The sequence below is a fragment of the Platalea leucorodia genome, assembly GCF_965183815.1.
Source record: "Platalea leucorodia genome assembly, chromosome: 13".
NCBI lineage: Eukaryota > Metazoa > Chordata > Aves > Pelecaniformes > Threskiornithidae > Platalea > Platalea leucorodia.
The window spans coordinates 5,404,291-5,432,142 of record NC_138835.1 but is presented as its reverse complement, the minus strand read 5'-3'; the positions used below and the strand labels follow the sequence as shown (position 1 = coordinate 5,432,142).

At 45.1% G+C, this 27,852-nt stretch overlaps 1 protein-coding gene across 1 annotated transcript; it reads left to right on the top strand.

The window, feature by feature from the left end:
• FAM83C (family with sequence similarity 83 member C) lies at nt 1-27,852 on the top strand (the record flags this gene model as incomplete). The annotated part of the gene is given in 5 exon segments (XM_082325783.1): nt 1-51; nt 54-680; nt 7,929-8,096; nt 12,524-12,648; nt 26,925-27,852. Coding segments are annotated over 5 exon segments (1,899 nt in total).

Sequence of the window (27,852 nt, the reverse complement as noted above, 5' to 3'; positions counted from 1 at the left end):
ATGCTGAGTCCTGAAAGAACCTGTTGGGAGGAGCTCAGGAGTGCAAGAGGGTGAGAAAAGATCTGGACTCAGACAGAGGACTAATGCAGCTGGAGAGGCACTTCTTACCATCACCAGTTCCAGTCATGTTCAACTACCTAGCAGTAGAGGTGAGACCCCAGTTCCACCGTGGCTATGGGGGTCAGCAAGCGGTGTCTGGGCCACTGAAGAGCCGCCTAGAGCAGCTGAAGAAGCCGTGGTGGAGGGAACCTACCCCATTGGTGCTCCAGCACAGTGAAACAGCCAGGCTTGCCATAGACGCCTTTCTTGAGCAGGGGGAACGCGGCTACCTGAGTGCCATCACTGAGGAACGGGAGCTGCCTTTTCTTTCCACCCTGGACATGGAATATATGAGCCATCAGAGAAACCAAAGCTTTCCAGATCCAAATGAAATGAAAGACAAAGAGGCTGACCTGGGTGATGCAGATGCTGGAGACAGGTCCTCCCTCAACTCTGAACTAACGTCTGGCACCTACTTTCCGCTCATGTCTGATGTGTACCCTCCAGAGCTGGAGCTGGGGTGGCCAGGGACGCCACTCCTCACAGTGTCTGGCCAGACTCAAGCCACTGTGATTTTCCAAAGAAACAAAGCTAACAGCATTAAGGATTTGCTCCGGTCTCTGATCAGCCGGGCACGGACGGTATGTAAGCTGCGTCCCTTGGGTGGGGTTTTGTGCCACAGCACCCGAGTCCTAGTGGCTGGTCCCACAACTGTACACCACACGCTCCAAGCTGTTGCTGCTCTCTAGATGATCTCTGGCATGATGTGACTGCTTTTTCTCTAGCAGATCTGTAACTGTTCCTGCTCCTTTCCTTTCCTGTAATTTCCTTCCGCCTGGGATTTCATGTCATACAGGCAGTGCCCTTTAAGGCACTCTGTGTCTATATTTGCGGGTATGCAGAGCACGGTACCAAAGCCTGGAGCAAGTGAGTGGCAGGGTGTGCAGCATTAACGCTTAGCTGTCCTCAGCTGGCAAGTGTGCACCAGCCAGCCCTTTTGCCCTCTGCCAGGGAGTTTGCATGGCCAGGGCTTTTCTCGACCCCTGGACATCATGTCAAGGACAAGAGGATACCACTGGTGAGTTGCTGTGGTAGAGAACATACGACCTGAGTAAACTTGTGGGACTGAAAATCCCTGCCTGTGGTTTGAAGTAGGTTAGAATACATCATCATATCTTCTAGACTTGATGTCTGTGCTTCTCTGAGGATGAGTAAGATCAACCCATTTTGCCCCATCACACAGCTTCTGCAGAGATTGCCAACCCTTGGATGTAATAAAAAATGGACAACTACAATACTTGCCTACCAAGCGCAATCCTGGCGTGAATTTACTCACTCGATTATGCTCCTCCTTGTTTCTTTTTACTTTGCCACTATACTGTGTGAGTAGTCCGAGCAGCAGCTCGGACTACTGTATCTCAGACACATTTTCAGCTTCTATTGTCTTTGTCCTCTTTATGGTTCTTTTCATCTGTTCCATGTTAATTTTCTTTTGTAGTCTTTCATTTCAATAGTGTGGCAATATTGAGTAAGGTTTTAGTGTAAAGTTCACTTTTAACTAGTCAGCTTCTAGGCAATTTCTCTTATCACTCCAGTAGTTTCTTATTTAACTTTACAGTCACTCCTTAAATTCATTACTGCCTAGTGCAGAAAGTGGTAGATAAAGAACTGTTAAGCCTGGACTTCAGCTGTGTCAAGAACACAAGCTGTTTCCAGGCAGACTGAGCTGAAGTGTTATCTTCTATCACCATCTGCAGAGTTGAACAAAGTTATGTTGTCCCCAGCAGATGAAACTGTGGCCATGCTGCAGCTCAGATTGCTGTGCAGCATCATAACATCATCAAAGAACCACATATCATTGAAATTTGGGTGTGATATGTGATAAATGGGGATCTTCTTTTTCTTTTGTCCAAAAGAAGACCGTTTTGCCACGTAAGCTACTGCTCAGTTGTAAGCAGCCATTGCCTAATGCCTGAACTTCTGTTGCACCTTTGTAGGCAAATACGGGAAGTTTTGTCCAGGAAGTAAGTGACAAAAAGCTTTGTTTGTCCTTGCAGGCAGCTGATTTATGATATTGTAAATGATCTGAAAAGTCCTGTGACACTTACTGCACCCTTTTCAGCAATGGGGATTAAGACATCATCATGGCAGAATGCACAAAGTAAATGACTACCAAGAAATGTCCCCTTGTCACAGCACGTGTCCTGGATCTCTGATGATATTATGATCCTTTAAACCACATGAAAAACATCTTGCTGTTTTCTCAGTTCACAGGAACTTCTCTATTGCTGCAGGGGAGTTACCCAGGCAGTAGGTGCTTTATTGTACTTTAAGTACATTTTGAGCTTTTTACTTTTTTTGTTTGGTCTGAAAAAGCAGTGACAGTCTTCAGCCCTTTATGTTCAAGCTGGGGATTTTCACACAGTGTTTTTGACGGTTGCGTGAAATGTGAGAATGAGTTTTCAACCATCTTATTGGTTTATTACTGGTGTTTTACTGGCTTCTAGGTTAGCAGCTCTGGCCAGTGCTTCCCATAATTAACTATATGATTGGCGGCAGGTCCAGCTCATTCACAACCCCAGTTACACATCTTTAAGTAGTTACTGAGTCATTTTGCTCATCAAACCATCCAAAAGTATGTTACCTGTATGTCTTTTAATGACAAAAGAGCAACCAGAGGTAAAAACATCTTTTGCTTGAAGTGCCAGTAGCAACTGTGCAGAGAACAGCTTGCTTTTTTGCTTTTCCACTGCTGTTTCTGCATTTCAAATATTTTCTCCACTAGACTTTAAGCTCTCATCATATATCCCTCCTTTAGTGTTTCTCCTCCTGTGTGCTTACAGCTAACATAGAAGGGGGATACAGTGCTGGTGGGGTGTGGGAAAGATGTTGAGATCCCTGAATGCTTTTCCTGGGTCCTGTAGACAGGAAGGCGTGTGTCTTGAAATGTTGTTTGCTGTTTTCTCCTGTACAGTCATACAGAACAACATCAGCTGACATATTTTGCAACAGCGTATTTGTACTGACAAATCAGCAAAAAGGGCATTTGTTTTATTGGTACCTTTTACTGGTGCGGTTTGTCTTTCCACTTTGCTGTATTTAACCAGCTGTCTTTGAAGATGTATTTTCAGATTTGAGCTTTTCTCTTTGCAGACATAAGAAGATGCAACACAGACACACCTTAGCCTTCATTTGATAATACTATTACAATTTTACTTTTGTTGGATGAGCTCCAATCTATTTTGAACTGTCCATGCTTCTTCTTTTGTCCCTCTTGTACAACTCTGACACTAGCTGCACATATGCATTTATGTGTGATGGTAGAATGGTCCCTGATGGTCCCGCAGAGAAGCAATAATCGCTTCAAATGGCAACACTACAGTAATGACCAAAACCACACTGCTATTGGCAAATACCAGTAAAACCAGCTGTGCTGGTTAGAAACCAGACAGATGGCAACCCCAGTGGGGTGCTGGTAAGTGCTGTAATTCCCAAAGTGATGACTGCAGTAACTGCTGAATTGTGAGTTTCCAGAAGTGGATTTAGAAATGTGATGATTTAACCCTGCGATGTCAAGGTGTGAATTTTCTAGAGCCTGTGGGGCAGCTGTGTCTTTCAGTGTCCTGACCCACCAAGGCTGTGCCATGGGCTTGGAGACCGTGATGAGCATGGTGAGGAACAGGGATGCTCTGCGCCAGCCCCAGCCTTGCAGCTCCCACCACTGAAACCTAGGGGGCTGGAGGCATTGGACATATGTTGCTTAGGTTTGTAAGGCCAGATTTACTTAAATGCCCAAGGCTTTTAAATGCAAGACATGAGTTGTCAGGAGCCTGAATTGGAGATGGTACTTGGGTACCTAACTTCCACTCCTTTATAGAGCTGTTAGAAATCATCTTTGAGGCTTTAGACCTTGCTTTTGTGACAATACATTCTTAGGAAGCTTCAAGGGGAAGACTTCCAAGGTCATCTTCCCCCAAAACTTCTTGGCTTTGGGGTTGAGCTGATGTTATTATAAGAGCTGCCTGCTTTGTTTCTCAAGAGGATATGGTGATCTGAGTGGCCCTTACGGTTGCCCTGTGGCACCCATGCTTAGAATGAGCAGCCCCACCATGGGTGCCTGCATCTCCACCACACAAGGCTGTGGCAGGGCACAACCTCCCCTCTCTCCCCGCTGCAATGCTCCTCGCTGCAAACTGCAGTGCACATGGGGCTGCCAGCCTTCTTGCCTGACATCAGCTGTGGGTGCTTGCCAGCACCACCAGGAGCAACTCTACCCAAATCCCTCCTGTGAAGGGATCGCACATGTGGAGGCCGCGAATAGAGCCACAGCCTGTTCCACCTCCTCATGCTAAGTGAAGACCCACTTTGGAAAACATGAGTCTGACTATCACGCAGGGCTCCACCCAGCTTGCACAAGCTGGCGTCCCGCTGCCTGGGGCACTTTCTCCTATGCTGACGCCAGAGCCCTGCCATCAGGCTGCCAGGAGATGCAGGCCTGCCTGGCAGCCAGCTGCATCCAGCCCAGGACACTGCATGCCACATGTGGTGCCATGTGCAGCCATGCTGCTGCCTGCTCAGCCCCATCCCTCTCACAGCAAGCACTGCAGACTGGCAGTGCTGTTTTGGGCAAGCAACAGCCCCAAACTCTGCTAAACCCTGTGAGCACGGCTAGAGAAAAGCAAGATGGCGTGGGCCTTCTGTGCATGCTAGGTGCAAGCAGTGCCTCTGAGCATGTGGGGTCTGGGGACAAAGGAGCATCGGTCTCTCTTGGCTCCATCATATTGACTTCCCAAGCCAAGTTTAGATTGTCACCAGGGCCAAGCCTGCCTCAGACCTAAGTTTGAGATGAGCTGAAATATCGTGAGGCAAGTATGGCTGAGAGGGACTTGCCTGAGGCCCTATACAAGGTTTCGGCTATAGTTTTTTCTTGGTGCTTCATCATTAGAGGATGGGTGGCCCATCAAAGTCATTTTGCTACATTGCCTTTGGTCTTTGGCTGAAGGCCAGTGTGGAAAGACATGGTGAAGTCCTGCTTTTTTGTGTGGGTCTCAGCAGTACCTAATGCTGATAGCCCAGCAGCAACATTAATTTGGAAACTGGAAGATGCTTCTCACTGCTTTCAGAGCTCTTCCAGGGCTGACTTTGCTGTCCATGCCAGATGGGTGCATTTCAGGAGGGGAAAAGAGTTTGCCAGTGCCTCGTAAGACTTCTGGGAAGACAACACTGACAAGGGCTACCAAAGAGGTGCCCTTCGGAGTCAGGCTCTGAAGCCTGTACCTCCCAGGGTCAGGGTGAGAGGGTGGAGATGTGATTTTGGCCTGGACAGTATCAATGATTTTTTAGCTCTTGATGACAGCTGCCTTGTGTCCCACATGGATACCTGGGATCACACCAGCCTCCAGGAAGGTTCTTCCCCAAACCCTGCCGTGGTGGCCCAGGCCTGGGGTCTTCTGCGAGATGTTGAAGACCAATGACAGTGTGTAAGGCATCATCACAGAAATGGTCTTTGGGGACAAATCAGATAGAGCCAAGAAATCTTGTCCATCTGCAAAAGGGATAAATCCCCAAAGGAGCAGAAAGCAACCTTTTGGCATTGCTGCCCTCCTCTGCCACAGCTCTGGTGCAGAGGGTCTCTCTATGGTGTGTGCAGGCAGAGCGGGGCTGAGAGGGGCCAGCTTGCCAAGCAAAAGACTGAGCAGGAGAACATGGAGAAGCCAATGGGGCCCCTCTCTGCCCATGGCAGCTGCCTCCACTCAGGACCTAGGCTATGAGTATGAGCCTGGAAAGTGGCAGCTTATTAATGAAAACAGAGCAGAAGAGTTACTGGGCAGTGGGCGATCTGGGGCCAGCGTGCCAGTCTGGAGGAGAGACATGAGCCTGTCCCCACATCCAAGGACAGTGATACTTGGAGGTCCTCTGCTCTTTTCTGAAGCTGTTCCAGGTCAGACCCATGAACGTGATTCAACCTGTTCCTATTCAAAGCTTGAACCACTGCACACGTAAAAGTCAATCTCACTGCTGTCCTCTGCATTTAACTCTTTGTTTGAAGAGGAGCAGCTGAGCAGAAGTGGCTCACCCTACCTGCTCTGCTCCATAGGGTGGACTAAGGAGAACTGCATTCATGGCCATACTCTAACGTAGGCAGAGGATGTGTTTGAAAACAGGATACCTACCTCCTCATGGGGTGCATGATAAGCAGTAGAACAAACTCTGTCATGCATTTTGTGTGCAAGGTGTAGTGCAGGGCATGAACATTGAGTAGCAGGGTAAAGTAGGCCATTGGAGCTTTACTCCAAAACTCAGTGCTTTTTGGGTCATCTTTATTTGGGCATCCTCTACTAGGTGCAGAAACTCAAAATCAGAGTTATGCACACAACTTACAAGTACCAGTTACCTTATTTACTGCTAAGATATGGTAAAGACTGTGACTAACGTACTTGGTCAGTAGTTCCACTATTTTTTCACCTTTTGAAATGAAGCTGACCTGTCGGTAAATCCTTCACTACTTTACCTTTTTCAGTCCCCTAGTGTGTTGCCATCTTCCATGATTTCTCACTGTTAACTGTTAATGGTTCAAGGTCTAAGTCACCGGACTGCTCTGCAAGCACCCTCAGGTGAAGTGCGTCAGCTCTGATAAATCATCCAGCTCAGCAAGTGCTCTCCTACCTGTCCCTTCCTTCTCCATCATGTCCCCCTGATTCCTGTCACTAATGGTGATGGCCAATAGATGGATCCCAGCAGTCCCTTCCTGATCCAAATAATGTCCGCCTTCATGTTGTCTGCTGGCAGCCTCACTCTATGAGGAACAGTGGAACAGCTTCTCCAGTCACATCTTAATCTATTTATGGTTGATTTCCCTTCATCCATTGTTCTAGTTCCCGGTCATACTGTACTTTGAATTTTCTAGTTCTGGGTCAACTCACTTGTAGTAGGTACTTGTCATGACCTACCTTCCATTTTCTGTATTTTCCTTCCAGTTTTTGGAGAATTCATTTAGCCAAGATGGTCTGCTGCCTCCCCTCCCATCTCCACAGTGGGATGGGTTGCCATGGCCTTCTTCAGTCTCATTCTTTAAAGAACTGGCAGTTCTCTTTAAAATTCTTTTCCTTTTTAAAACACCTCCCTTGGAGACCTTATCTTGCAAGTCTTCAGTTTATTGAGACAGATTTTCTTGAATTCTTTTTTTTTTTTAATAATGTCAGTGTTATTCCTTCTTCCTACTGTTAGGTTTCATAACTATCACTTGCATCCTGGGCTGCATGAGCAGGAGTGCTGCCAGCAGGTAAAGGGAAGGGATCTTTCCCACATGCATTATTCTACGATTTTGTCTAGTCGCCCCTCGGATGTAATCTTGGAACAAGGACATGTACATACTTGATCAAAATACCTTCTCCCTTACCTGGCAGTGCATCCTTCCTGAAAAAATAATACTTCTTTATATTAATATGCTAGTCATCTATGGAGTCACTCATACCGATTGAATAATGATTTTGGTGAGTCTTAGCTCTTCTGTTTATATGCTGTATTTCTGGTATATTTGCTTAAGGCAATATATATTGATGATCCTTGTTGCATCAATGATATTCAGAGTTTGTTCGCATGCATTACCCTTTCAGCTATTTCTTTCTGTGAATGATAGATGAGACAGGAGGTAGCTGGATGGGGAATGTCTTCACAGTTACTAAAAGTGATTTTATCTGCCATGGTGGGGTAAGGGCTGTTAAACACAAAGGTCCAGAAGCAATCTCCATTCATGTGGCCACAGACGCTCAGTAACTCAGGAGGTTTGAATACTTAATTCATAGTTTAAAGCACAATTCACTTGGGCATAAGATTTCAACAGTCTCTTGTTTCCCCCTCCCCCCCCCCCCCTCTTTTCTCCTGGCTAGGTGATAGCAATTGTGATGGATCTGTTTACAGACATGGAAATACTGTGTGACCTGCTGGAGGCCTCAAGCAGACGGCACGTCCCTGTTTACCTGATCCTGGATGAAGAGTACTTGAAGCATTTTGTGGAAATGTGCAATAAAATGGCTCTTACTCAGGACGACTTCCCAGTAAGTTTTCAGTCACACACTGGATATGATAAACAGGTCTTAGAATCGATAAAAACCACATACCCTTTGTTCTGTTCCCTCTGCCTGGTCCCTAGGGCTTATCCCTTCTCCCACTGTCCCAGGCTAAGAGACCACGGCTGTTTGGTCTAGGAAATTCGTATCTGTCTGGAAGCACAAGGGAAGGAGTGGAGGAGCCTCCTAGTCCCATATCTTGATGTTTTGTGGTCCTCATTTCAGTTACACACACAAGAAGTGTGAAGTCAAGCCCAGTAAGATGTAGTGCATTACTGAACGCTTTACTGGGCTGGTGCAGGTAGGCAGACAGAGGTAGACCAGAAAACTTACGTTCATGTGGACCTGTATCATCTCCTTTCCTTGTCCCCTCTCAGCCCCTGCTCTAGGACATACAATTGCAATACTTAAATTGCTCATAGTTCAGAGCCCTGAGCTCAGTTTAGACTCTGGCCAGAGCTGCCGTAGTGCAATAGCTGGGTGGGGAAGGGAAGCAGTGAGTCCTTTCAGATGTCCTGATGCAAAACCTACCATTTCCTCCTAGCCCTGCTGCACTGCGTCAATGTAAAACCACATGTTAAAAATCTCATCTTAAGATCTGCTTTTAGGCTTTGCGATTCAGTTGTGGGTTCATAAGGGATTTGGAAGAGCCTGATTCACCACTCAGTGGGGTGCCCATCAGCAATGGTGTGTGGTGCCCAGAGCAGGCAGACAATAAAAATTAATGTGTCAGTGAGACAAGCTCTCTTGGGAACTTGCAGACTCAGAAATGCACCCCAGTATCTTGCTGCTCCCCATACAGCCTTTCTGGCTACCACCTATCAATGGAAGTTGGTTTCTTATTGTCATTTGTTAGTCCTGCAAGGCCAGCAGTCCTGGCTGTGCTCCTTCACTGGGTGCACAGGATTCCCTGGAGGACTGATTCTCTTCCAGCCACCAATTTCATAGGTTTTCCCTTCGTCTTGGTGGGGAATGCTTGGAAGTTATCCAGTTACCTCAAAACCGTTCTTAACTAAAAAACGGGCTAGGGAAAATGCAAAAAATAATGTTTTACAGCATTCAAAAAGATGCAGTTACAAATGTCTTCATTTCCCCTCATTTTTAACCTGTCTATAGAGACATTAATTTAGAGAGGCCTCCTTCTTCCCCCATGTTGGTGATGCTCTGACCTTTCTTGCTTCTCACAAGCCAAACCCATTTCATCCTGCCTCTTGAGATGGCAACTGTTAGGGAAAACTGCTTCATGCTGAAGCATGTTTGCTTTCATAAACAACTGCATCACTGAACCTATGTGGTGGATCCAGACAAATTCCATCTCTCCAAAATTTGTTTTATTTGCTTCTTATCCAAGAGCCTGGCCATTGTTTTTAATTAAAATTAGAATGAGTTTACATCCATGGAGATGTCTACGTCTCTTTGTTAGGCCTGATGTCATGTCTTGTGCTTGAATGGCTAATTAACACTTGCCTCCCCCATTCAGTGACTCATCAGCAGGTCTCAATGTGAAGTGCCTCTTAAGCTAATGCATCTCAAGCAGTACATTAACATAGATGCTTGATATTCACATCTAAGTGGAATGAGTGTACATATTTTATTTCTGGCTCTGAGTGGTGACAGGATATGATGGTAAATCTCCATTTGGAATAATTGGTGACAATTTGGGGTTTAACGGGGAATTTGGGGCAATTGCCTTCCCAGCATCTTACTTCTAAGAACATTGTGTGAGCCTGCTGGTGTCAAATCCTAGTGCTGAACATCAGCAAATCCCACAGTGGTGCATTGAGCTTTGGCAGCAGTCACAGCAGAAGACTTAACTGTTGGATTTTTTGAAATGGCCATCTGCTGAACCTAAATCTACTGTCTAAATTGAGTGAGAGTGGTAACTGGCAGTATGGCTTTCCTGCAAGACTGCAGGATTCTCATCTTGTTTGGGCAATTCAGGGCCTGGATTGCCAAGAAGAAGAGGATGGAAAAAATGAGCCAGATATCAGAAAATCACCCAGCCTTGGAAAGGATAGAGGGAGTGAAGAAATACCGTGGCGACAAATCTATGGGACATCCCTTGGCTGAAGTGGTTTTAACTTCCCAGGGCAGGGGAAGCTCCTCCCAGTGAGAACTAGTACCTCAGCACTGGAAGGAAAAAAATCCCTGTGTTGATTGGCAACAGGATTAGGTGAACACCTCCCCAAGCATCCAGCGTATCTTGCTCTATATCAGCAACTTGTGGTGGCATTTCAGAGTATCACAGATTAATGGAAGTTGGCAGGGACCTCAGGAAGTCATCAAGTCCAACCTTCTGCTCAAAGCAGCATCACCTGTGAGGTCAGACATAGTTGCTCAGGGCTTTACCTGGTCTAGTCTTGAAAATCTCCAAGCATGGAGACTGCACAACCTCTCTGCGTAACTTGTTCCAATGCATAACTGTCCTTATGGGGAAAAAGTTTCTCCCTTCTCATAGGTGACAGATGAGGACATGTTCAGGGACACAAGAAGGCAACAAGTGAGAGCCACAGTGCAAAGTTTGTGAAGCTTCAGCTCTCTCCCTGCTACAAGTTTCCATGAACTCAAGATAAGACTGGACAAGTACTTAGAGAAGAGGTCCAGGGCGGGTTCCCACTCAGACAAACCACAAGAGGCTCAGAAAATCCCCTGAGCAGAAAACAGTCAGCAGCAGTATTAGGGGGCAGCATCATAAATGATAGCCACCTTCCTGCTCTTCCCCAGCTGCCGTTGCCCACTGCGAGAGATGGACTGTTGGGTCAGATGGACCCCAGTCTGGAGAGCTGCTGCTATTATGAAGCCCTGAAGGCAATGGTGCTCCTTGGGTGGGTGAGGAGACTTCCTCAGCATGATGTGAGAGTCAAGCCTTTCCCACCCTGCTGCGATGAGCTCCCCAGCAGATGTTTCCAGGAAGCCCACCTCCTGCCCACAGGGCCTCTGACGGAAGAGGAAAGCCATCAGGAATGGAGTCACCTGCCGCAAGGTGACTGCCTCCTGTTCCTCACCCCCAAGGCACAACTTCCACATCATGAACCTCACGTGAGGCCTGAGACTGGGCGAGCCGGTCCCTGGCTGTGTACAGGCGGCCTGGGGAGCCCACACATGCTCAACCTGCCCGGGAGGGGGAGAAGAGGGCGCAGCGATGCCCAGGAGCAGCTCCTGAAGGGGTGGCAGGGACATGGGTCTGCACCCTGCGGAGAACATCTGTAGGCAAATCACAACTATTCATGCTTGTCTTCTGTCTGCAGCACTGGCTGTTACAAACTGCTGTGTCTGGCCAGACTGAAATCTGCTGCATGGCGGAGGGGAGGCTGCCACCTCCACCAGGAGCACCCACCGGCCATGGGCAACACCCACCTCCACCAAGAGGCAAAATGGCCCTGGCAGTGTGTACCAGCTACCGTGGGTGTTCATCTTTTGTGGGGCTGATGCTAGGCAGGAATGAGCTGCCCACAAAGGGATCTGCCGGGCCAAACGCAGGGGGTCACAGATTGTGACAGCTCCTGGTGTGCCAAAGCCACTGCAGGCAGCAGGGGAGCTGGCCTGGAGGGGCAGTAAGGGATGAGCTGGCAGGCCAGCGTAGGTGCAGCCTTAGGGAATTTTATTTACATATGAGATGTTTTGTTTGGCACTGTATCGTATAGACCAGGCCAGTAAATCTTTCCAGTTACTGTTCTCTTCTGCCTTCCCCAATTGAAGTGCAAATAACTTTTATTATGGGCAAGAACCATACAAAAAAGGCTCCTTATGGATACTGAGAGCCAAAATTTCCCATTTTGTACTGGGCAGTCAATTTCGCAGGCTGAAGTATCAGAGAAGTTCTTTGCAGTCTTTAAAACAGATGAGGATCAGGTCTGTTTCACTTGAGTACAGCAGCTGAAAATTTTAATATAATTTTTAAATATACCGATAAAAAGCAATTCAAAAATGTAGACATACCTTTCTGTAAATCTCTTTTATTGAGCAATATTTTGGTTTTAAGAAGCCTGTCACTGTATAAAATCAGAACAGCACATTCGATTGATTAGAAACTGGCTAGTTGTTATGGGTCAAAATTTAGTTTAAATGCAGAGCCATCAGCTAGTGTGGTTAGTTGAATATTATCAATAATCTGGAAGAAACTGTATAGTCTTACATACTTCAGAAATTATCTGTAGGCTCATAGGATTCTCCAAATTTTTTTTCAAACCAGCATTTGTACCGAAGTGCAACTTGTTAATACTTGCTGGTATTTTTATCTTACAGTGTGACAAAATATTTGGTACGCAGAAGCCAAGAAATACTTAATGTCTTGCTGCATTCTACCTCTGGGAGCAGAACTCCTGCTTGAGGGAGTCCGTCAATGATGCATAAGGGAACATTTCAGTTTAGTTCAATACACGTCCCCTTACCAACTCTGCTTTCTTTGGTTTCAGAACATGCGCATAAGATGTCTGAGTGGAGACACATATTACAGCAAAGCAGGCAAGAAATTTGCAGGCCAGATTCTGGAGAAGTTTATGCTGATTGATTGTGACCAAGTTCTTGCTGGTACATACAGGTAAGAAAAAGTAGCAACTACTGTGACAAAGACTGGCGACACTGAGAAAATATTAATTACCAAAATACTGAATAATGTAGCTCTTATTTTTTTTCTCCATGATAATGATACACGGTTCTTCCTCTTCATTTCCCCTTATAAATGACAGGTTTCATTTTGGTGCTTTACCTTCTTCTACTATGTCCTCTTGCTCTTACCTTGCTGTTTAGCTTTCAGATAGCATTAACTACTTGTCTGCCAACACTGACAATTCCTGGACACCTCTCTCTCTGAGTATCACTTCATTTCTTAAAAATGTAAAAAATGTTCTACCAGATCAGATGATGCTCCACCTAGCCTAGATTCTGTCTCCAGCTGATGCTCTTTATGGAGAGCAGCCCAAACTGCTCTCTGTGATCCATCCCCGTTGTCCTCCCACAGCACGTGCAATCGTTGCATACATCCCTACTTATTCCCTTCTGTACCTGTTCTGTACCTATCATCCATGAATTTGCCCTAACTCATTGTCTGTTCTAAACCAATCTCCTACTAATTTCATGAAGCGCCCCTAGTTCTAGTGCTGCAGATTGGTAAAATAGCTGTCCTACATTCAGCAAAGTCACTGCTTTCACAATTTTCCAAGCCTCCATCTTACACACCCTCTCTGCCCTTTTCTTATCTAAAGTAAAGACCTCGGCCTTTTCAGTCTCTCCTCATACAGCAGCTGCTGCATCCCTCAGTCATTTTAATTATCTTTCTCTGCACCCGCTCTAACCTCACTATGTCCTTCTTGAGATGCAGAGACCAGAACTGCATGCTGCACCAAGGTGTTATAAAGGGTCAAAATGTCCTCTGCTTTGTTATTATCACCCTTGCTGACAATAGCCAACATTCATTGAATTTTTTAGCTGCCATTGCGCACTGAGCTGATGATTTCAGTGGACTGCTGACAATGATTCTGAGCTCCTTCCTGAGCTCTTCCAGGTTCAGCATCATACAGGCCTGATACAGATCATTCTTCCCTATGGGTACACCATATTTTCCTACACTGAAGTTCATCTGCCACATATTTGTCCACTTGCTCAGTTCTGTGAGGTCCTTCTGGATTTCCTCACCTTCAGTGAGGTATCCAACCACCTGAAGGAACTGAGGATACTCTGCAAACCTGGGGATTTCACTTCACCCCTCCATGCCTGAGGTCACCCATAGGATGAAAACCAGTCCCAGCATCAGTCTCTGGGGCCTCACTGCTGACTCTTACCGCTGCTGAAAAATGACCAAGAAGCCCTACCCTTTGCATCCTATGCTTTCACCAGCTCTTGGTCCATAATACGACCTTTCTTCCGTGCCCATGACAATTTAGTTTCTTAAAAGGCTTTGGTGTCGAACCTTGTCAAAGGCTGTTTGAAAACCCAAAAATATGTAGCTGACTTTTATCCATGTGCTCACTGGCTCCCTCACCGAACTCCAGCAGGTCTGTGAGGCAGGGCTTGCCATTACAGTAGCCCTGTTGACCTTTTTCCAAGAGGCTGTACTTCTCCATGCCATTGGTAATCTTGTTCTTCACAGCACACAGGGTGGAGGTCAGCTCCAGTGGTGTGTGGGCCTCAAGATTACATCCAGAGCCCTCTCTGTAGATGGGATCATATTGGAAACTTCCCAGTCCTCAGCAAAGCAGTGGCCCTGGTACACAGGAGTGAAACACATCTCAGTGTCATCAGCAATGGATGCAAAAAATTCATTGAGGTTCTCTGCTATGGTCTTGCCAACGCTGAATGCCCCTTTTGACCCATAGGTCTCAAATGGACCCACCAGTTTCTTAACTGCCAGTACAGCATTTTTGAACAACCTACAAGCCGTAGTCATCTTGGGTTTTTTGGACTGCTCCTTTTCAGATCTTTTTGACTAATTGCTGCATTTTTACATAGTTAACTTTCTTGAAATTGAATATGCATGTCCTGCATTTATTTAGATTGCTCTCTCCCACTACAGAGTTAAAATTGAGTTGTGGGTATTATTACAAATGAGCTTTTCCACTTCTACCTCTGGAAACAAGTCTTATGCATCATTCCAGACCACATCCTGAATAGCATCTTTTCTTGTGGGTCAAACAATTTAGACTAGTTAATTCTGGCAAGTAATCATTTACTGCTTCCAAAAAGTTTTTCTCCACAGCTCATCCCAGTGAACCATTAACCTACTATGTATATGAGTGGATGAAATCTCCCACTATTACTACCTGTCCTAATTTTGCAGCCTCTGTAATCTCAGTTAACATTGTCTGATCACCATCGCTGTTCTGAGCAGAGGAACAGGAGTACTGTTCTTGTGCTATATTTTTATTACTAGACTCTGAGTTTTCCACCTACAGATCTTCCTCACAGTATTTTCATGGTGTTGCACATCATATTATCCTTCACAAACAGTGCAGCTCCCCAGGACAGACTGTTCTGATATTTCTGTGAATTTGGTGCCCTGGCAATACTTTATTCTCCTTCCACCAGGTCTCCTTGAACACTGCTCTCCCTCTCCCTTTCTCTCTCTTTTCCATCTCCCAGCCACCACGTGCTGGACCCTCAGCCTACCAGTGTCCTCACCAGTGCTGTAGCTCCAAGCTGCACCTTCTCCTCTGCTTCTGACTTCATCACCTCCAAGTGTAGAGGTCTCACCTTATCAAACAGTGAAAAGTAGAAGTACCCGGTTGAAACTGGTTATGTAGAGTCTCTATATAAACAATATGGAGAGCAGTGTCTGGCAGCATTTTGACCATCCTAAGACATGTATCTAAGAACAATGGAGTGAATCACTGCCTGGAAACATCTATCCATCCCCCTTGGCTGCAGGGGGCAAGGATTAGATAACTAAGACCGCTCATTTTTGAATGGCTAAAACTGAGCATGTGTCAGCTGGATTGAACTCCACAGCTGGAGGAACTTCTTATTTCCCTGTGGCCCAAAGTCAGGGTATAGCTTAAAACACAGATTCAGTTCTCTGCTGTCCCAGTAAGCACATGATGTTCTGGACTAAAAGAAACAGTCTCTCTTTGTGGAATTTGTTCAACAGTGGTCAGAAACACTTCTACAGGAGAAAATCAGGAAGTCTGCTACTGGGTATACTGCAGTCTGGTACTATACCTAGTATAGCAGATATTTAGATTACTCCCCCTACAGATGGGAAAGCTAGATTCAAAGGATGAGAATAGTTACTGAGTAAAGCCAAAGTTCCAGGGTGTCTTGGGACGATACAGGAAAGAGGGTAAGAGTGTTCTTACCCAGTGGCTGGTTTTACAGTTTAACAATATTGTGTGCAAGGATCAGAGGTTTCAGAACCTCCAGGGTTATATGTTGTATGTGCTTCCTTATGTTCAATTTGCCATAGGAGACTTTTTCCCACCATGGTTGGCCTCCACAGTACCCTCTGGCAATAGGTTATGCAGTTTAATTTATGTTTTGTGTGAAAAAGTGATCCATTGTATTTACATTAGACCTATTGCTAGATAATTATATTTGATGCCCCCAAATTCCCATAACCTGGGCACAGTAAATCACTGTGTCCTATTTACTTTCTTGACTGCATCCATGATTTTGTCCTCCTCCATTATAATCCTTCATGTGAATTCTCTCTTCTCCAGCTGAAGTATCCTTGGCTGTTCAGTCATTTCTCACGCAGGAGAACTTCCAGGCCTTTAATCATAATGTCTATCTTTTGTGAGACAAATTGACCAGAACTGCATGAAGTGATCAAGATAGCCCCATGCACTGCACTTTAGCATCATGGTATAATGGTGACTTCAGTCTTTTCATCTGTCCCCATTTTGGCAGTTCCTAGTCTGTTGTTTGCCTTGACTAGTGCTAAACATTGAAATGATCATTTTTTTAAACTGTCCATGGGAACTCTGACCTCTTTCCTGAGTGTTAATATCTGAGAACTCATCAATATACAGAGACCGTCAGGGTTTTTGCAACAGTTTGAATTTTTTGACATTGAATTTTGTCTAACATTTTGTCACTTATTCATCCCATACCATGAGATCCTCTTGCAGCTTCTGATTATCCAGTGTTCTTTTGACTACCCATGATAATTTTGTCATGAGCTCCGACATGGACTGTTTCTACCATTTGTCAGGACTTTTCTGAATATGTTGAACAGCAGCAATGCCAGCACAATATTTGTGGGATTCCAGTGGGTAAATTAAAACTATTACTAGCATTTGTATTCCATCTTTAATCAACTGTTACTCCTCAGGAAGACCTTCTTTTGTACTCCATGATCACTTAATTTTTCTAAGAGTCCTTGCTGAATGACTGTGTCAAAAGCTCTTTGAAAATTCAAGTATCCAACATGAAGCAGATCATATGCATCTATGTGCTTGCTGCCTCCTGAACTGCAAGAGGCTTTTGAGGCATGGCTTCCTTCCACAAAAACATGCTGAGTCTTCATAGTTAGCTATTTATGCATCTAATAATTTTACTCTCTATTTGCTTCTACTCGTTTGTTCAGTATGGAAATAAGACTGGCTGGTTTGTAGTTTTCCAGGAGCTCATTAAGAGGTTCACATTTACTACTTTCCATTCCTCTGCTACTATGTTCAATTTTAAATTATAGGTTATTCACTGGTCAATAATTGGAAAATTGCTGACTTCCAGTTTTTGAAGGCTGTTTACTTTCATGTTTTCCTTTAATGCGCCTTTTAACTATGGTGACTTTTTGGATGTTTTAAAATGTCTTTATTTTGATAGGTACATTTTCTCTGAGACTCTAATATAGCATCTTTAAACAATCTTCATGCTGCCTCAAGCATTTAACCTTTTTAGTTACTCTTTTAAATTTCTTTTTAATAGCATTCCTCACTTTCTCTTTTAAGTTAAGTATTACTGTTGTGGATTATTTCAGTCCTGAAAGAATATTTGATATGGGTACGTCATGGTTATTTTTTTGCCGAGTGGCCTTTCCAAAGAAACTTTCTGAACTGGTAATGTTATTTCTCCTTTTGTTGGTTTTCTGGTTAGTTTCTCCAAAAAGCAGTCATTTATAGTGTCTAAAATGCAGTTTCTGCAGCTCTCCTAGTAATGGCCCCCATTCAACATGGGTATAACTGAATCTCCCTTTATTCATCTGCTTTCTGCCCTCTTAGCCTCTCAGCGCTTCCTTAGCATGGCATATTTACCATCAGCATTCTGCTCAGAAAGTTCACAGTATAGCCCCAATACTATGTTTTTCCTATTTGGGAGTGGAATTTTAATCCAACAGGAATATATTTCATTTGTTGATATATCATTTACCTTATATGACTTTTCTTTTTTCATGTATTGTGCCACTGCCAACATATCCTCTATTTGTCCTTTCTGTGTAATTTCCACCCTTGCAGTTCTACTGTTCCTTGATTTTCTTCTACCCAGTAAGTTTCTGAGATGCCTCCTGTGTCAGTCCTCAGTTCAGCTCAGGTATTTCACAACATCTACCTGTTTCTTTAGCTCATAACATTTATGTGTGCATGTAAACATTTGTATCCAATCTGGTTGTTCACCACTGTGCACTTTTCTAAATGCAGTTTTATTTGTTCAGATGTTTTTCATCGATTCTAATTTCTTACCAAAGTGTCATTGATTTCCATCCTGTCCTTATATCAGAATACAATTTTCTTGCTTTTATTCCTAAGGTAAAGTGGGCAATCTCAAACTGTGTGGCCTTCCACACATCACAGTTTTGCTCCAGATTCTAATTTAAAGCCTCCCTATATCTTCTGCATTATTTGGTGCAGCAGCCAGGTTTCGTTTAGGTTAAGATGGAATCCAGCTCTCTTTATAGAGTCATTATGTTCCTACAGTTTTCCATTTCCTTATGATTCTACCATCCTTTCCCTAACATAATTTCCCTAACCATGTCCTGAAATGCTCTTTTACTTCTCCATCCCATTCTAAGCATGGAAGAGGGAGCATTTTATAAGGCTACCAATAAAATCCTGATCTTTTTTAGCTTCCTACTTAGGTGCTTTTATTTTACCCTGAGACTCATCCTGTGTCTTTTGATGTTAATGGGACCTATACAGACATTGACCAGTGGCTTCTCTGTAGTGCTCCATAACTTAGATGTAAATGTCTCTACTATCCTTCATCCCAGCGAGCAACTCACTGTTCATTCTTTGCTGTCATCCTGCCTGAGCATTCAATCATGGAGGACTACATCTGTCTGCTGTCTGTCTCCTACGGACACCAACACAATTTAGTACGTTCCATATAGCTTGGTCTGTACAACCTGGGGACAGTTACCACACTGACCGTCGGTTGTCTCTTTTCCAGACTTAACATCTGCTGTTCCTCAGGGGATTCAAGTCATGTGAAGGGATTACGCATGTCTTGTAGACCACAATGTAGTTCATACACCCACAGGATGTTTTCTTTTTTTCCCAACACTGTGGCGCCACAGACGTGTCTTTTCTTAAGAAAGACACGCTAACCCTAACCCCCAGAGCTGCTGCCTGCTCATTCTCCGGCCTGCGTTTGTGCACCTGATCATGACTGCCTGGAATGTATTTTCCTTGAATATTTTCCTGTTGAATCGCATCCATTTTTTTCAGAACCTTTTTCAAACTCATATCTGTGCTGTCCCTCTCCATTGGATATGATTTGTGAATTTAATGAGTGTACACTCTTCCATTATTTAGGCTACTCATGAAGATATTGGATAGCACCAGAACCAAGATGCTAGATCCCTCTAGAGTTTCAATACATCCTTCTACGTTGACAGTGAATCCAGGTGTCTAGTCTCTCTGCATCCTTTCTTGCAGAGGGGTATTTTCCTACTCTATCCTTGACTATTCAGGTATTCAGTAAGTGTCTTTTAATTCTTCAGCTGTAAGAAGAGACTATTTTCTCCTCAAATGCGTGCTCAAATCATGCCTGAAATCCATTTTTAGTTTCTAGTTATATCTCTAGCCATCAGATTCTCTCTTCTATGAGCCCTATATGCAGTACTACATGCATGCAACAAGAGTAGTATACATATTGACATTTTCATATTGAACCCCATAAGTATATTTTATATTATCCTGGGCTCCAGAAAAAATAGTATGTTTCTTTGAGCACATATTTAACATAACAGAGTGAAGGATATGACGACATTTACTAATGCAGCAGATGAGAGCAGCCTAAAGGCAAATGGGACTAAAAATGGGGCTAAACAGGATCTTGAACAGGAAAACTAGAGTAAACATTTGCCAGGTTAGGACTAGAGAAAAGAGGTGGTATTGTCAGCCTGAAAGGGAGTTACGTGGCTGTTTGAGTTGCCTTAGAGGAGATTAAATTTCTCAGCTCAAAATGGAAGATAGTCAAAGTATCGGTATGTGTTCTGTCACTGGCACAGAGAGGAAAGAGCTCATTGTTTGCTATATTGTAGTGAAAGAAACTCAAGATTTGGGGTTGAAGCCGACACGACAACTGAAACTGAAAAATGAGAGGAGAAAGTTGAGAGCTAAAGCTCTGCACCTGACTTCAGTACACAGGAATTATAAAACGAAGTACATAAGTGTTTGGCAATGGACAGGTAAAGCTACATGAGTTTGAAGCTGGAGGAGGCTTGGAATTTCTTTAAAAGAAAAGTGCTCATACTCTCATGTATCCATGTCCCAAGCAAGAGGAAAGAGCTTTTAAGAGTGAGTTCCAGATCTAACTTGATGAACAGTCACCTCAAGAAAGAAAGTATAATTAAGCAGAAAGTGAGTACATAAGGAATGGAAAGCGTAGTGTATCAGCAAGGAAAGCCTAGGCTGGTATGTACAGCAATAAAGTGGGCATTGCCAGAAGATAAGTTATGTATAACCTTGCAGAGCACACCAAAGCAAAGAGGAGGAAGTCCTCAGGCACGCAGCTGTAAGGATGAATAAGAAATAAGAGATAACTGAGATGGGATGCCCAAATTAATTTAATACATTGCACTGTTTTTAATCAAAATGAGGATGAAAAATGAGGAGTGGAAATGATTTCAAGTGCATTGGAAGCAAGCTTAAAGAGCTTACTACGATAAAATCAGATTATTGTCATCTTATCAAAGAAAATGTCACTTGAAATTAAAGGTCTAGTAAGGAGTGTTATGTAGTATCTGCATTTAGCAATGAGCAAAAATGATACACAGAAGTTTGTATTGGCATACAGAAAGAAAAGAATGCCTCTGACAGCCAAAGTGACAGAAAAGCAAAAAAATGAGTACGAGAAACTACTGAAAAAAACAAAAAAACCTGCTGCAAATTGGTATCTCATCAGCTGGAAATAGCTGAAGCAGAGAAGCTGAGCATGAAGAACTGCAAGTCACCTGTACAATACAGCTGTAGAAAGGCCACTGCAACCCTACCGTATTGCAGTTTTACAGAGAGGCACGCAGAAGAACTAATCATGTTGTCGAAAATGCTGCTGAGACTGAGACTTCGGCTGAAATACCGTAGGGTGCTCTTGCCGCTCATGCTCGACCCAAGCTAGAGCACCAGGGCAGGGGATGCTGCGGTAGGACAGGCAGGTGTCTCCCACCTCCTGGGAGGTGATGTTGCAACTCCATCTCCTGGCCAAAGGCTGAGCTGCACGGGTTCCTGGAGGGTTCCTGCTCCAGGAGTGTCTGAAAGCAAGGCAAGGAAGGGATCCTGTCCTACAGCGATCCTTTTCCAGACTCCTGTAAGTTGTGCCCCAGGGTGATTCAGAACTGGATAAGGCATCTCTGTGTGCAGCAGTTTTTTTATGGAAAAAATAATGGCAGGAAAATCCTACCAGTTTTAGAAACTCACATGAACTTTTAGCATCCACAGTGGCCTGCAGTAAGGAGCTCCACAGCTTGCCTGTGTGTTGTGTTGTGCAAGGAAGTGCCTCTTCTTGTCTGTATTGAATTTGTAACCTGTTAACTTCATTCAGTGCCTCATTTTTATACCAGAAGACCAAGAATGATCATTCCCTGGCTATTTCCTCCATGCCATTCATGGAGGAAAAAACCTTTATCAGTTTGTAGCGATGGGAATAGCCATGGCTGGCAAGGCCACATCGTCCTATCGTGGAAACCTGTACTGTGGCAAGGAGGAGGGCTGTGCCACTGGGGGGACTTGGATCATAGAATAATAGAATCATAGAATCGTCAAGGTTGGAAAAGACCCTTAAGATCATCGAGTCCAACCGTTAACCTATCACTGCCAAGTCCATCTATACTATGTCTTTGAGCACCGTATCTATCTGTTCTTTAAATACCTCCAGGGATGGAGACTCAACCACTTCCCTGGGCAGCCTGTGCCAATGCTTGACCACTCTCTCAGTGAAGAAGTTTTTCCTAATATCTAGCCTAAACCTCCCCTGGCACAGCTTGAGGCCATTTCCTCTTGTCCTATTGCTTGTTACTAGGGAGAAGAGCCCGACCCCCACCTCGCTACAGCCTCCTTTCAGGTAGTTGTAGAGAGCAATAAGGTCTCCCCTCAGCCTCCTCTTCTCCAGGCTAAACAACCCCAGCTCCCTCAGCGGCTCCTCATATGACTTGTGCTCTAGACCCTCCACCGACTTCGTTGCCCTTCTCTGGACACGCTCCAGCCCCTCCATGTCCTTCTTGTAGTGAGGGGCCCAACACTGACCACAGTACTCGAGGTGCGGCCTCACCAGTGCCGAGTACAGGGGCACTATCACCTCCCTGGTCCTGCTGGCCACACTGTTCTTGATACAGGCCAGGATGCCATTGGCCCTCTTGGCCACCTGAGCACACTGCTGGCTCATGTCCAGGCAGCTGTCAACCAACACCCCCAGGTCCTTTTCCGCCAGGCAGCTCTCCAGCCACTCCTCCCCAAGCCTGTAGCATTGCATGGGGTTGTTGTGACCCAAGTGCAGGACCCGGCACTGAGCCTTGTTGAATCTCATGCAGTTGGCCCCGGCCCATTGGTCCAGCCTGTCCAGGTCCCTCTGCAGGGCCTTCCTACCCTCCAGCAGATCGACACTTCCACCCAACTTGGTGTTATCTGCAAACTTCCTGAGGGTGCACTCGATCCCCTCATCCAGATCATCAATGAAGATGTTGAACAGGACCGGCCCCAGTACTGAGCCCTGGGGAGCACCACTCGTGACCGGCCGCCAACTGGATTTGACTCCATTCACCACTACTCTCTGGGCTCGGCCGTCCAGCCAGTTTTTAACCCAGTGTAGAGTGCACCCATCCAAGCCGTGTGCAGCCCGCTTCTCCAGGCGAATGCTGTGGGAGACTGTGTCAAAGGCCTTATTAAAGTCCAAGTTGGAAGGGACCCACAAGGATAATCGAGTCCAACTCCTGTCCCTGCATAGGACAACCCCAAAAATCACACCATATGTCTGAGGGCATTGTCCAAATGCTTCATGAATGTTGTCAGGCTTGGCGCCATGACTACCTCCCAAGGGAGCCTGTTCCAGTGCTGGATGATTCCTTCCAGGTCCTGTTGTGACTCAGAGTGGGCAGACCCCCATTGGATCTGCATGGGAATCTGGGACACAGTATTGCTTGGACTGGGGAAAAGAGCTATAAGAGGCATCAGTGGCAGGGACAGTCATAAGGCCAGGAGAGTGTATTGCTGGATCTGAGGCTGCTCCCCTTACAGGGGAAAGGACAGTTCATGTGGATGAACGGCACTGGTGCGGCCTCATCTTGAGTACTGAGTGCAGTTTTGGGTGCCACAGTACAAAAAGGATACAAAGCTACTAGAGAGTGTCCAGAGGAGAGCCACAAAGATGGTGAAGGGTTTAGAGGGGAAGCCGTATGAGGAGCGGCTGAAGTCACTCGGTCTGTTCAGCCTGGAGAAGGGTAGACTGAGGGGAGACCTCATTGCGGTCTACAGCTTCCTCACAAGGGAAGGAGGAGGGGCAGGTGCTGATCTATTCTCCCTGACAACCAATGATAGGACCCGAGGGAACGGCAGGAAGATATGCCAGGGGAGGTTTAGGTTGGACATTAGGAAAAGGTTCTTCACCCAAAGGGTGGTGGAGCACTGGAACAGGCTCCCTCGGGAGGCAGTCATGGCGCCAAGCCTGACAACATTCAAGAAGCATTTGGACAACACCCTCAGACATATGGTGTGATTTTTGGGGTTGTCCTATGCAGGGACAGGAGTTGGACTCGATGATCCTTGTGGGTCCCTTCCAGCTCAGGATATTCTATGATTCTATGAGAGGAGATGGCTGGGTGTATCTATATCGTGCGTTTCTGTAGGGAGGCAGTACTTTGGTCAGAGGGTCCTGGGAGAAGACAGAAGGTGGAAGTCACTTCGTTTGGGGAGGGAAGGGAAACCTAAGCAAGACCTGTTGTTTACCTCCTGCTAAGGTGAGGCCAGAGACCTTGATGGGTAGCTGTTGTGATGTTCCTGCTGGACCATTTGAGTCTGAGACATGAGACCTCCTAGCCAGAATGAGGAGGGCAAACATGACCACTTGCACAGCTCCGTTTTGAGGTCTGCTGGCAACAGTGGTGCCAGGCTGGGTGAACAGGGATGGCAGGCATTATCCTCCACCTGGCTGACCAGGGTCCTCTTGCAGTTCACAGGACAATGCTTGCAGTGCAAGGGATGCACTGCCCCTCCAGAGGAGAGGGTGCCTAGCCCTCTGAGTGCATTTGTGGTTCTGAGGAGTTCAAGTGAACAAAAGTGTATGAGTGAGTGGAGTAGGTCCTGAGTTGGGATATGTCTAAGCACTGTGCAGTGCAGATGCAGCACTCCTGGGAGCCAGGCAGTGCCCCTGGGATAGATGCCTTTGACAATGTCGATACAGGCTATACAAAATCTCCCCTGTCTGGACTCTTGGATTTCTTCAAAGAACTCTCACAGCTTTGTGAGAGATAACTTTCCTTTGTAAAAGCCACCTTTCCTCTTATATCATATTTCCCTATGTGGCCATTAATAGTATTCTTTAGAAGAGTATCTACTAATTTGTGCTGTTATAAGACTTAATGGTCTGAAACATTAAAAAAATTCTATCTTATTAGCAACCTTCCACTCTTCTGATAACCAAGGCACTTTCAAGTGAGAGATACCACATCCTGATTAGCAGTTGAGCTATTTCATCCTTGCATTCCTTTGGCACTCTTGCGTTAATGTTACCTGGTCCTGCCAGTTTGTTACTATCTGCTTTGTTGATATGTTTTCTAATCTCTTCCGCAGAGATTTCAACATGAGACTGATCCTCCCTTATGTTCTGTATAAAGGTGGGTTCAGGGCAGGGATCACCCCAAGCTCCTGTACAATAAACACTGATGCAGAGGAATTATCTGAGCATTCCTATTACACATGGACCATGTGCTAGCCCCACGGAGAGCTGAATATTATTTCTTATGCCTTTCGCAATGTGTGACCCAACCTTTTTGAAAGATGGGCTTTCTGGTCTTAATAGCTTCTCTTCTGTCATTTAGCCATCCCAGCTGTTTTCTGGTTTGTTTTTTTTTTTTCCTCACATCTCTCTGTGAAGTTGTATGCACTTGCTTTGAGCTTCCAGTATGGTATTTCTGAATACTCTTCATGTCACCCACAAAGGTTTTTCACTCTTTTACTACGTCTTCATTTTTACTTAATTTACCTGTTTTGATATTAAGCAGAAGAGTATTGATCTTTTCATTTTATGTTGCTCTTTGGGGTGGTGTGTATGCTGAATGTAAGTATATTACTTTCTTCCAAACATTATGAACCATAACAACTGCATACTGCTCAGGAACAAGCCAAGAGCTCGTTTTCCTACTAAAAGTTCCCAAATAGCTATCTTGTGAAGTAAACGTTGATGAGATCCCAAAACATAGTGCCAGTATCTTGTCCTGAAATGACATTTACTTGAGAATAATTGGAATCTCCCATTCCGATTGCTCTCCTGTAGTTTTTGTGATTTCATCCTGCTCTTGTCAAAGTCAGTATCTTGCTTTAGCAGTTGATAACGCAGTCCTAAGCGGGTACTTCCATCTGTGAAGGCTCTGTTTTATTTAACACAATTAGTCTGCTAATCTGGGTTGACTATAGCAAGAATAAAAGCAGCAGCTGATGACTGGAATGACCAGGAGCCTGGGGAGCCTAATCTGTAAGAGGAGCATCCCTGTTAAATCTAGGAAAATGAAGATTGGGAGGAGAAATGTGGTTACTATCTGTAGATATATGGGGGGAGAGCTAATTAAGTTATAATTTTGGCACAGACAACAGGTATGGAAATATGCAGAATCACAGTTAGTGAAAGTTCTTCCCCAGCTCGGGCAAAACCTAATTCATTTTAAGGTGGAACATAACTAGCTCCCAGAAAAGATCCCAAGACATTGTACTGCAAGAGCAGGGACTGGACTTGCTGAACAAAGGACTTGTGAACTTCTAACACCATGCATCTCTTAACTGGACAGCAAGGAAAAGATGGAAAGAGTCTGGGAAATCTCACAGCAATACTTATGAAAAACATCGTCAGCCTTCCTGACCTGGGGTATTCCTGTGGGGCTCTGGAGACCTCTGCTCCTCAAGGCAGCGCCTAAGATGTCCATTCCTCACCCTTCTGCTTGCCTAAGCATCTCCTTCAAGTCCATCACATGTTGCAGATGTTAAGGACATGAGAACGTATCTCCTGCCAAGGCAAACAAAGAGAGCAGGAGACCAGGCATGCTTTGATATCCCCCCAAACAGTCTCCTTGCCCTCTGTGGAAGGTATGGTTGCAGTGTACTGTGCTAGCCAGATCTGAGCTAGAACATCTGCAGTAGAGTTGGGCAGAAAGAGCCCTTCAGTGCCCCATGCTTCGTGTCTCATTGTCCCATAGCCACACCATCTCCAGACAGTTGGAGATCTCCTTGCCACTGCCTGCTTGATAGAAACCGCGCACACTGCAGTACCCCCCTGCACAGGCTGACAAGCCTGCCCACAAACGGTTAGCTGGTATTCTCCAACACACGGACGGGATGGGGAATGGGAAACGATGGTTCCTTGCTTATAGGCAGAGAGCGCTGGCAAGAGGAAGCTGGAGAAGAAAAGGCCTGAAACATGCTGCTGTGCTTTTTAGGCAGGGACCAGTTGCTGCTCTACATCTTTCATAAGGCTGAGGAAAACCAGTTTCTTCTTCATTGTTTGTATTTTCATACAGTTAATTACATCACCAACCTGAAATTAAATGACCATTTTAAGGTTGTTCTTTTGTAATTATGTAATGAGTACCTTCATCTCTACAAGTAATCTGACTTGCATACTTCAGACAAAGTTTTAATGACATAAATTGGGTAGAAATAGATCATTCGAATGTTAAAATAAATGCTAGGTATCTTGGCACTCTGTGAACTAATGTTACATGTAGGTTTTTTTCTTTTTTCGCAGTTTCACCTGGCTTTGCAGCCAAGTCCACACCAGCCTGGTGACCCACTTCCGTGGTCAAATTGTTGCAGAGTTTGACAAGGAATTCCGGTACTTGTATGCAGAGTCCAGAGCAGTGACCAGCTTCTGTGTGCCAGATCCTGGAATGTGCCCCTCTTCTCAGAATACCTCAAAAGTTGCCAACTCCCTTTTAAAACCCTTACAGGTGAATGATGCTGAAACCTCGAGCCCTTCCAGCAGCCTTTCCAATGTAAGCATCAGAAGCATAAAAATGTCTCCCTTTCTGAAAAATTCCAGCTGTAATGTACACCAGGAAAAGCAAGATTCAAGTTCTGATTCTGATAATAAGAAGGGGAAGGAAGACACATCTCTGAAGCAGCAAGGAGAACCACCAGACTCACCAAACAGTCCTCCAAATAAATCCACTCCAGCCTTGTATCACAAATCAAATCTCATGACAGCAAGGACATTCTTGCAGCCAGAGCCTTCCCCTGCCCTGAGCTCCAATAAACCTAGTTATCAAGGGGACAATAAGGCTAACAGCAGCCATTGCTCCCCACTAAGACAGGAGCAGACAATGCAGTCCCTTTTGGAGGGTGCCAGTAGCAATGGGACAAGCATGAACCAGAAAGGGCCTACTGCTACCTCCAGGGAACTGACAGCAGAAAATGACAACACTTTTTATGGGATGGAAAAAAGACAAAGTCCCGGACAAGGAAAATTGGACCTGCTATCCCCATACAACCAGCTAAAACGAGATAAAAAGCCTGCAGTTCCTTGCTATGATAAACTCACTGAGGACATGCTGATGGAGAAGAACAGCGCGTACGGGGCTGAGAAAAGAATGACTCTCGGGCACAGTAAGCTGGATCTGATCACCAAGTACAACAAGTTAAAATCTAAACATATACACAGTCGGTTCGAACTCTGA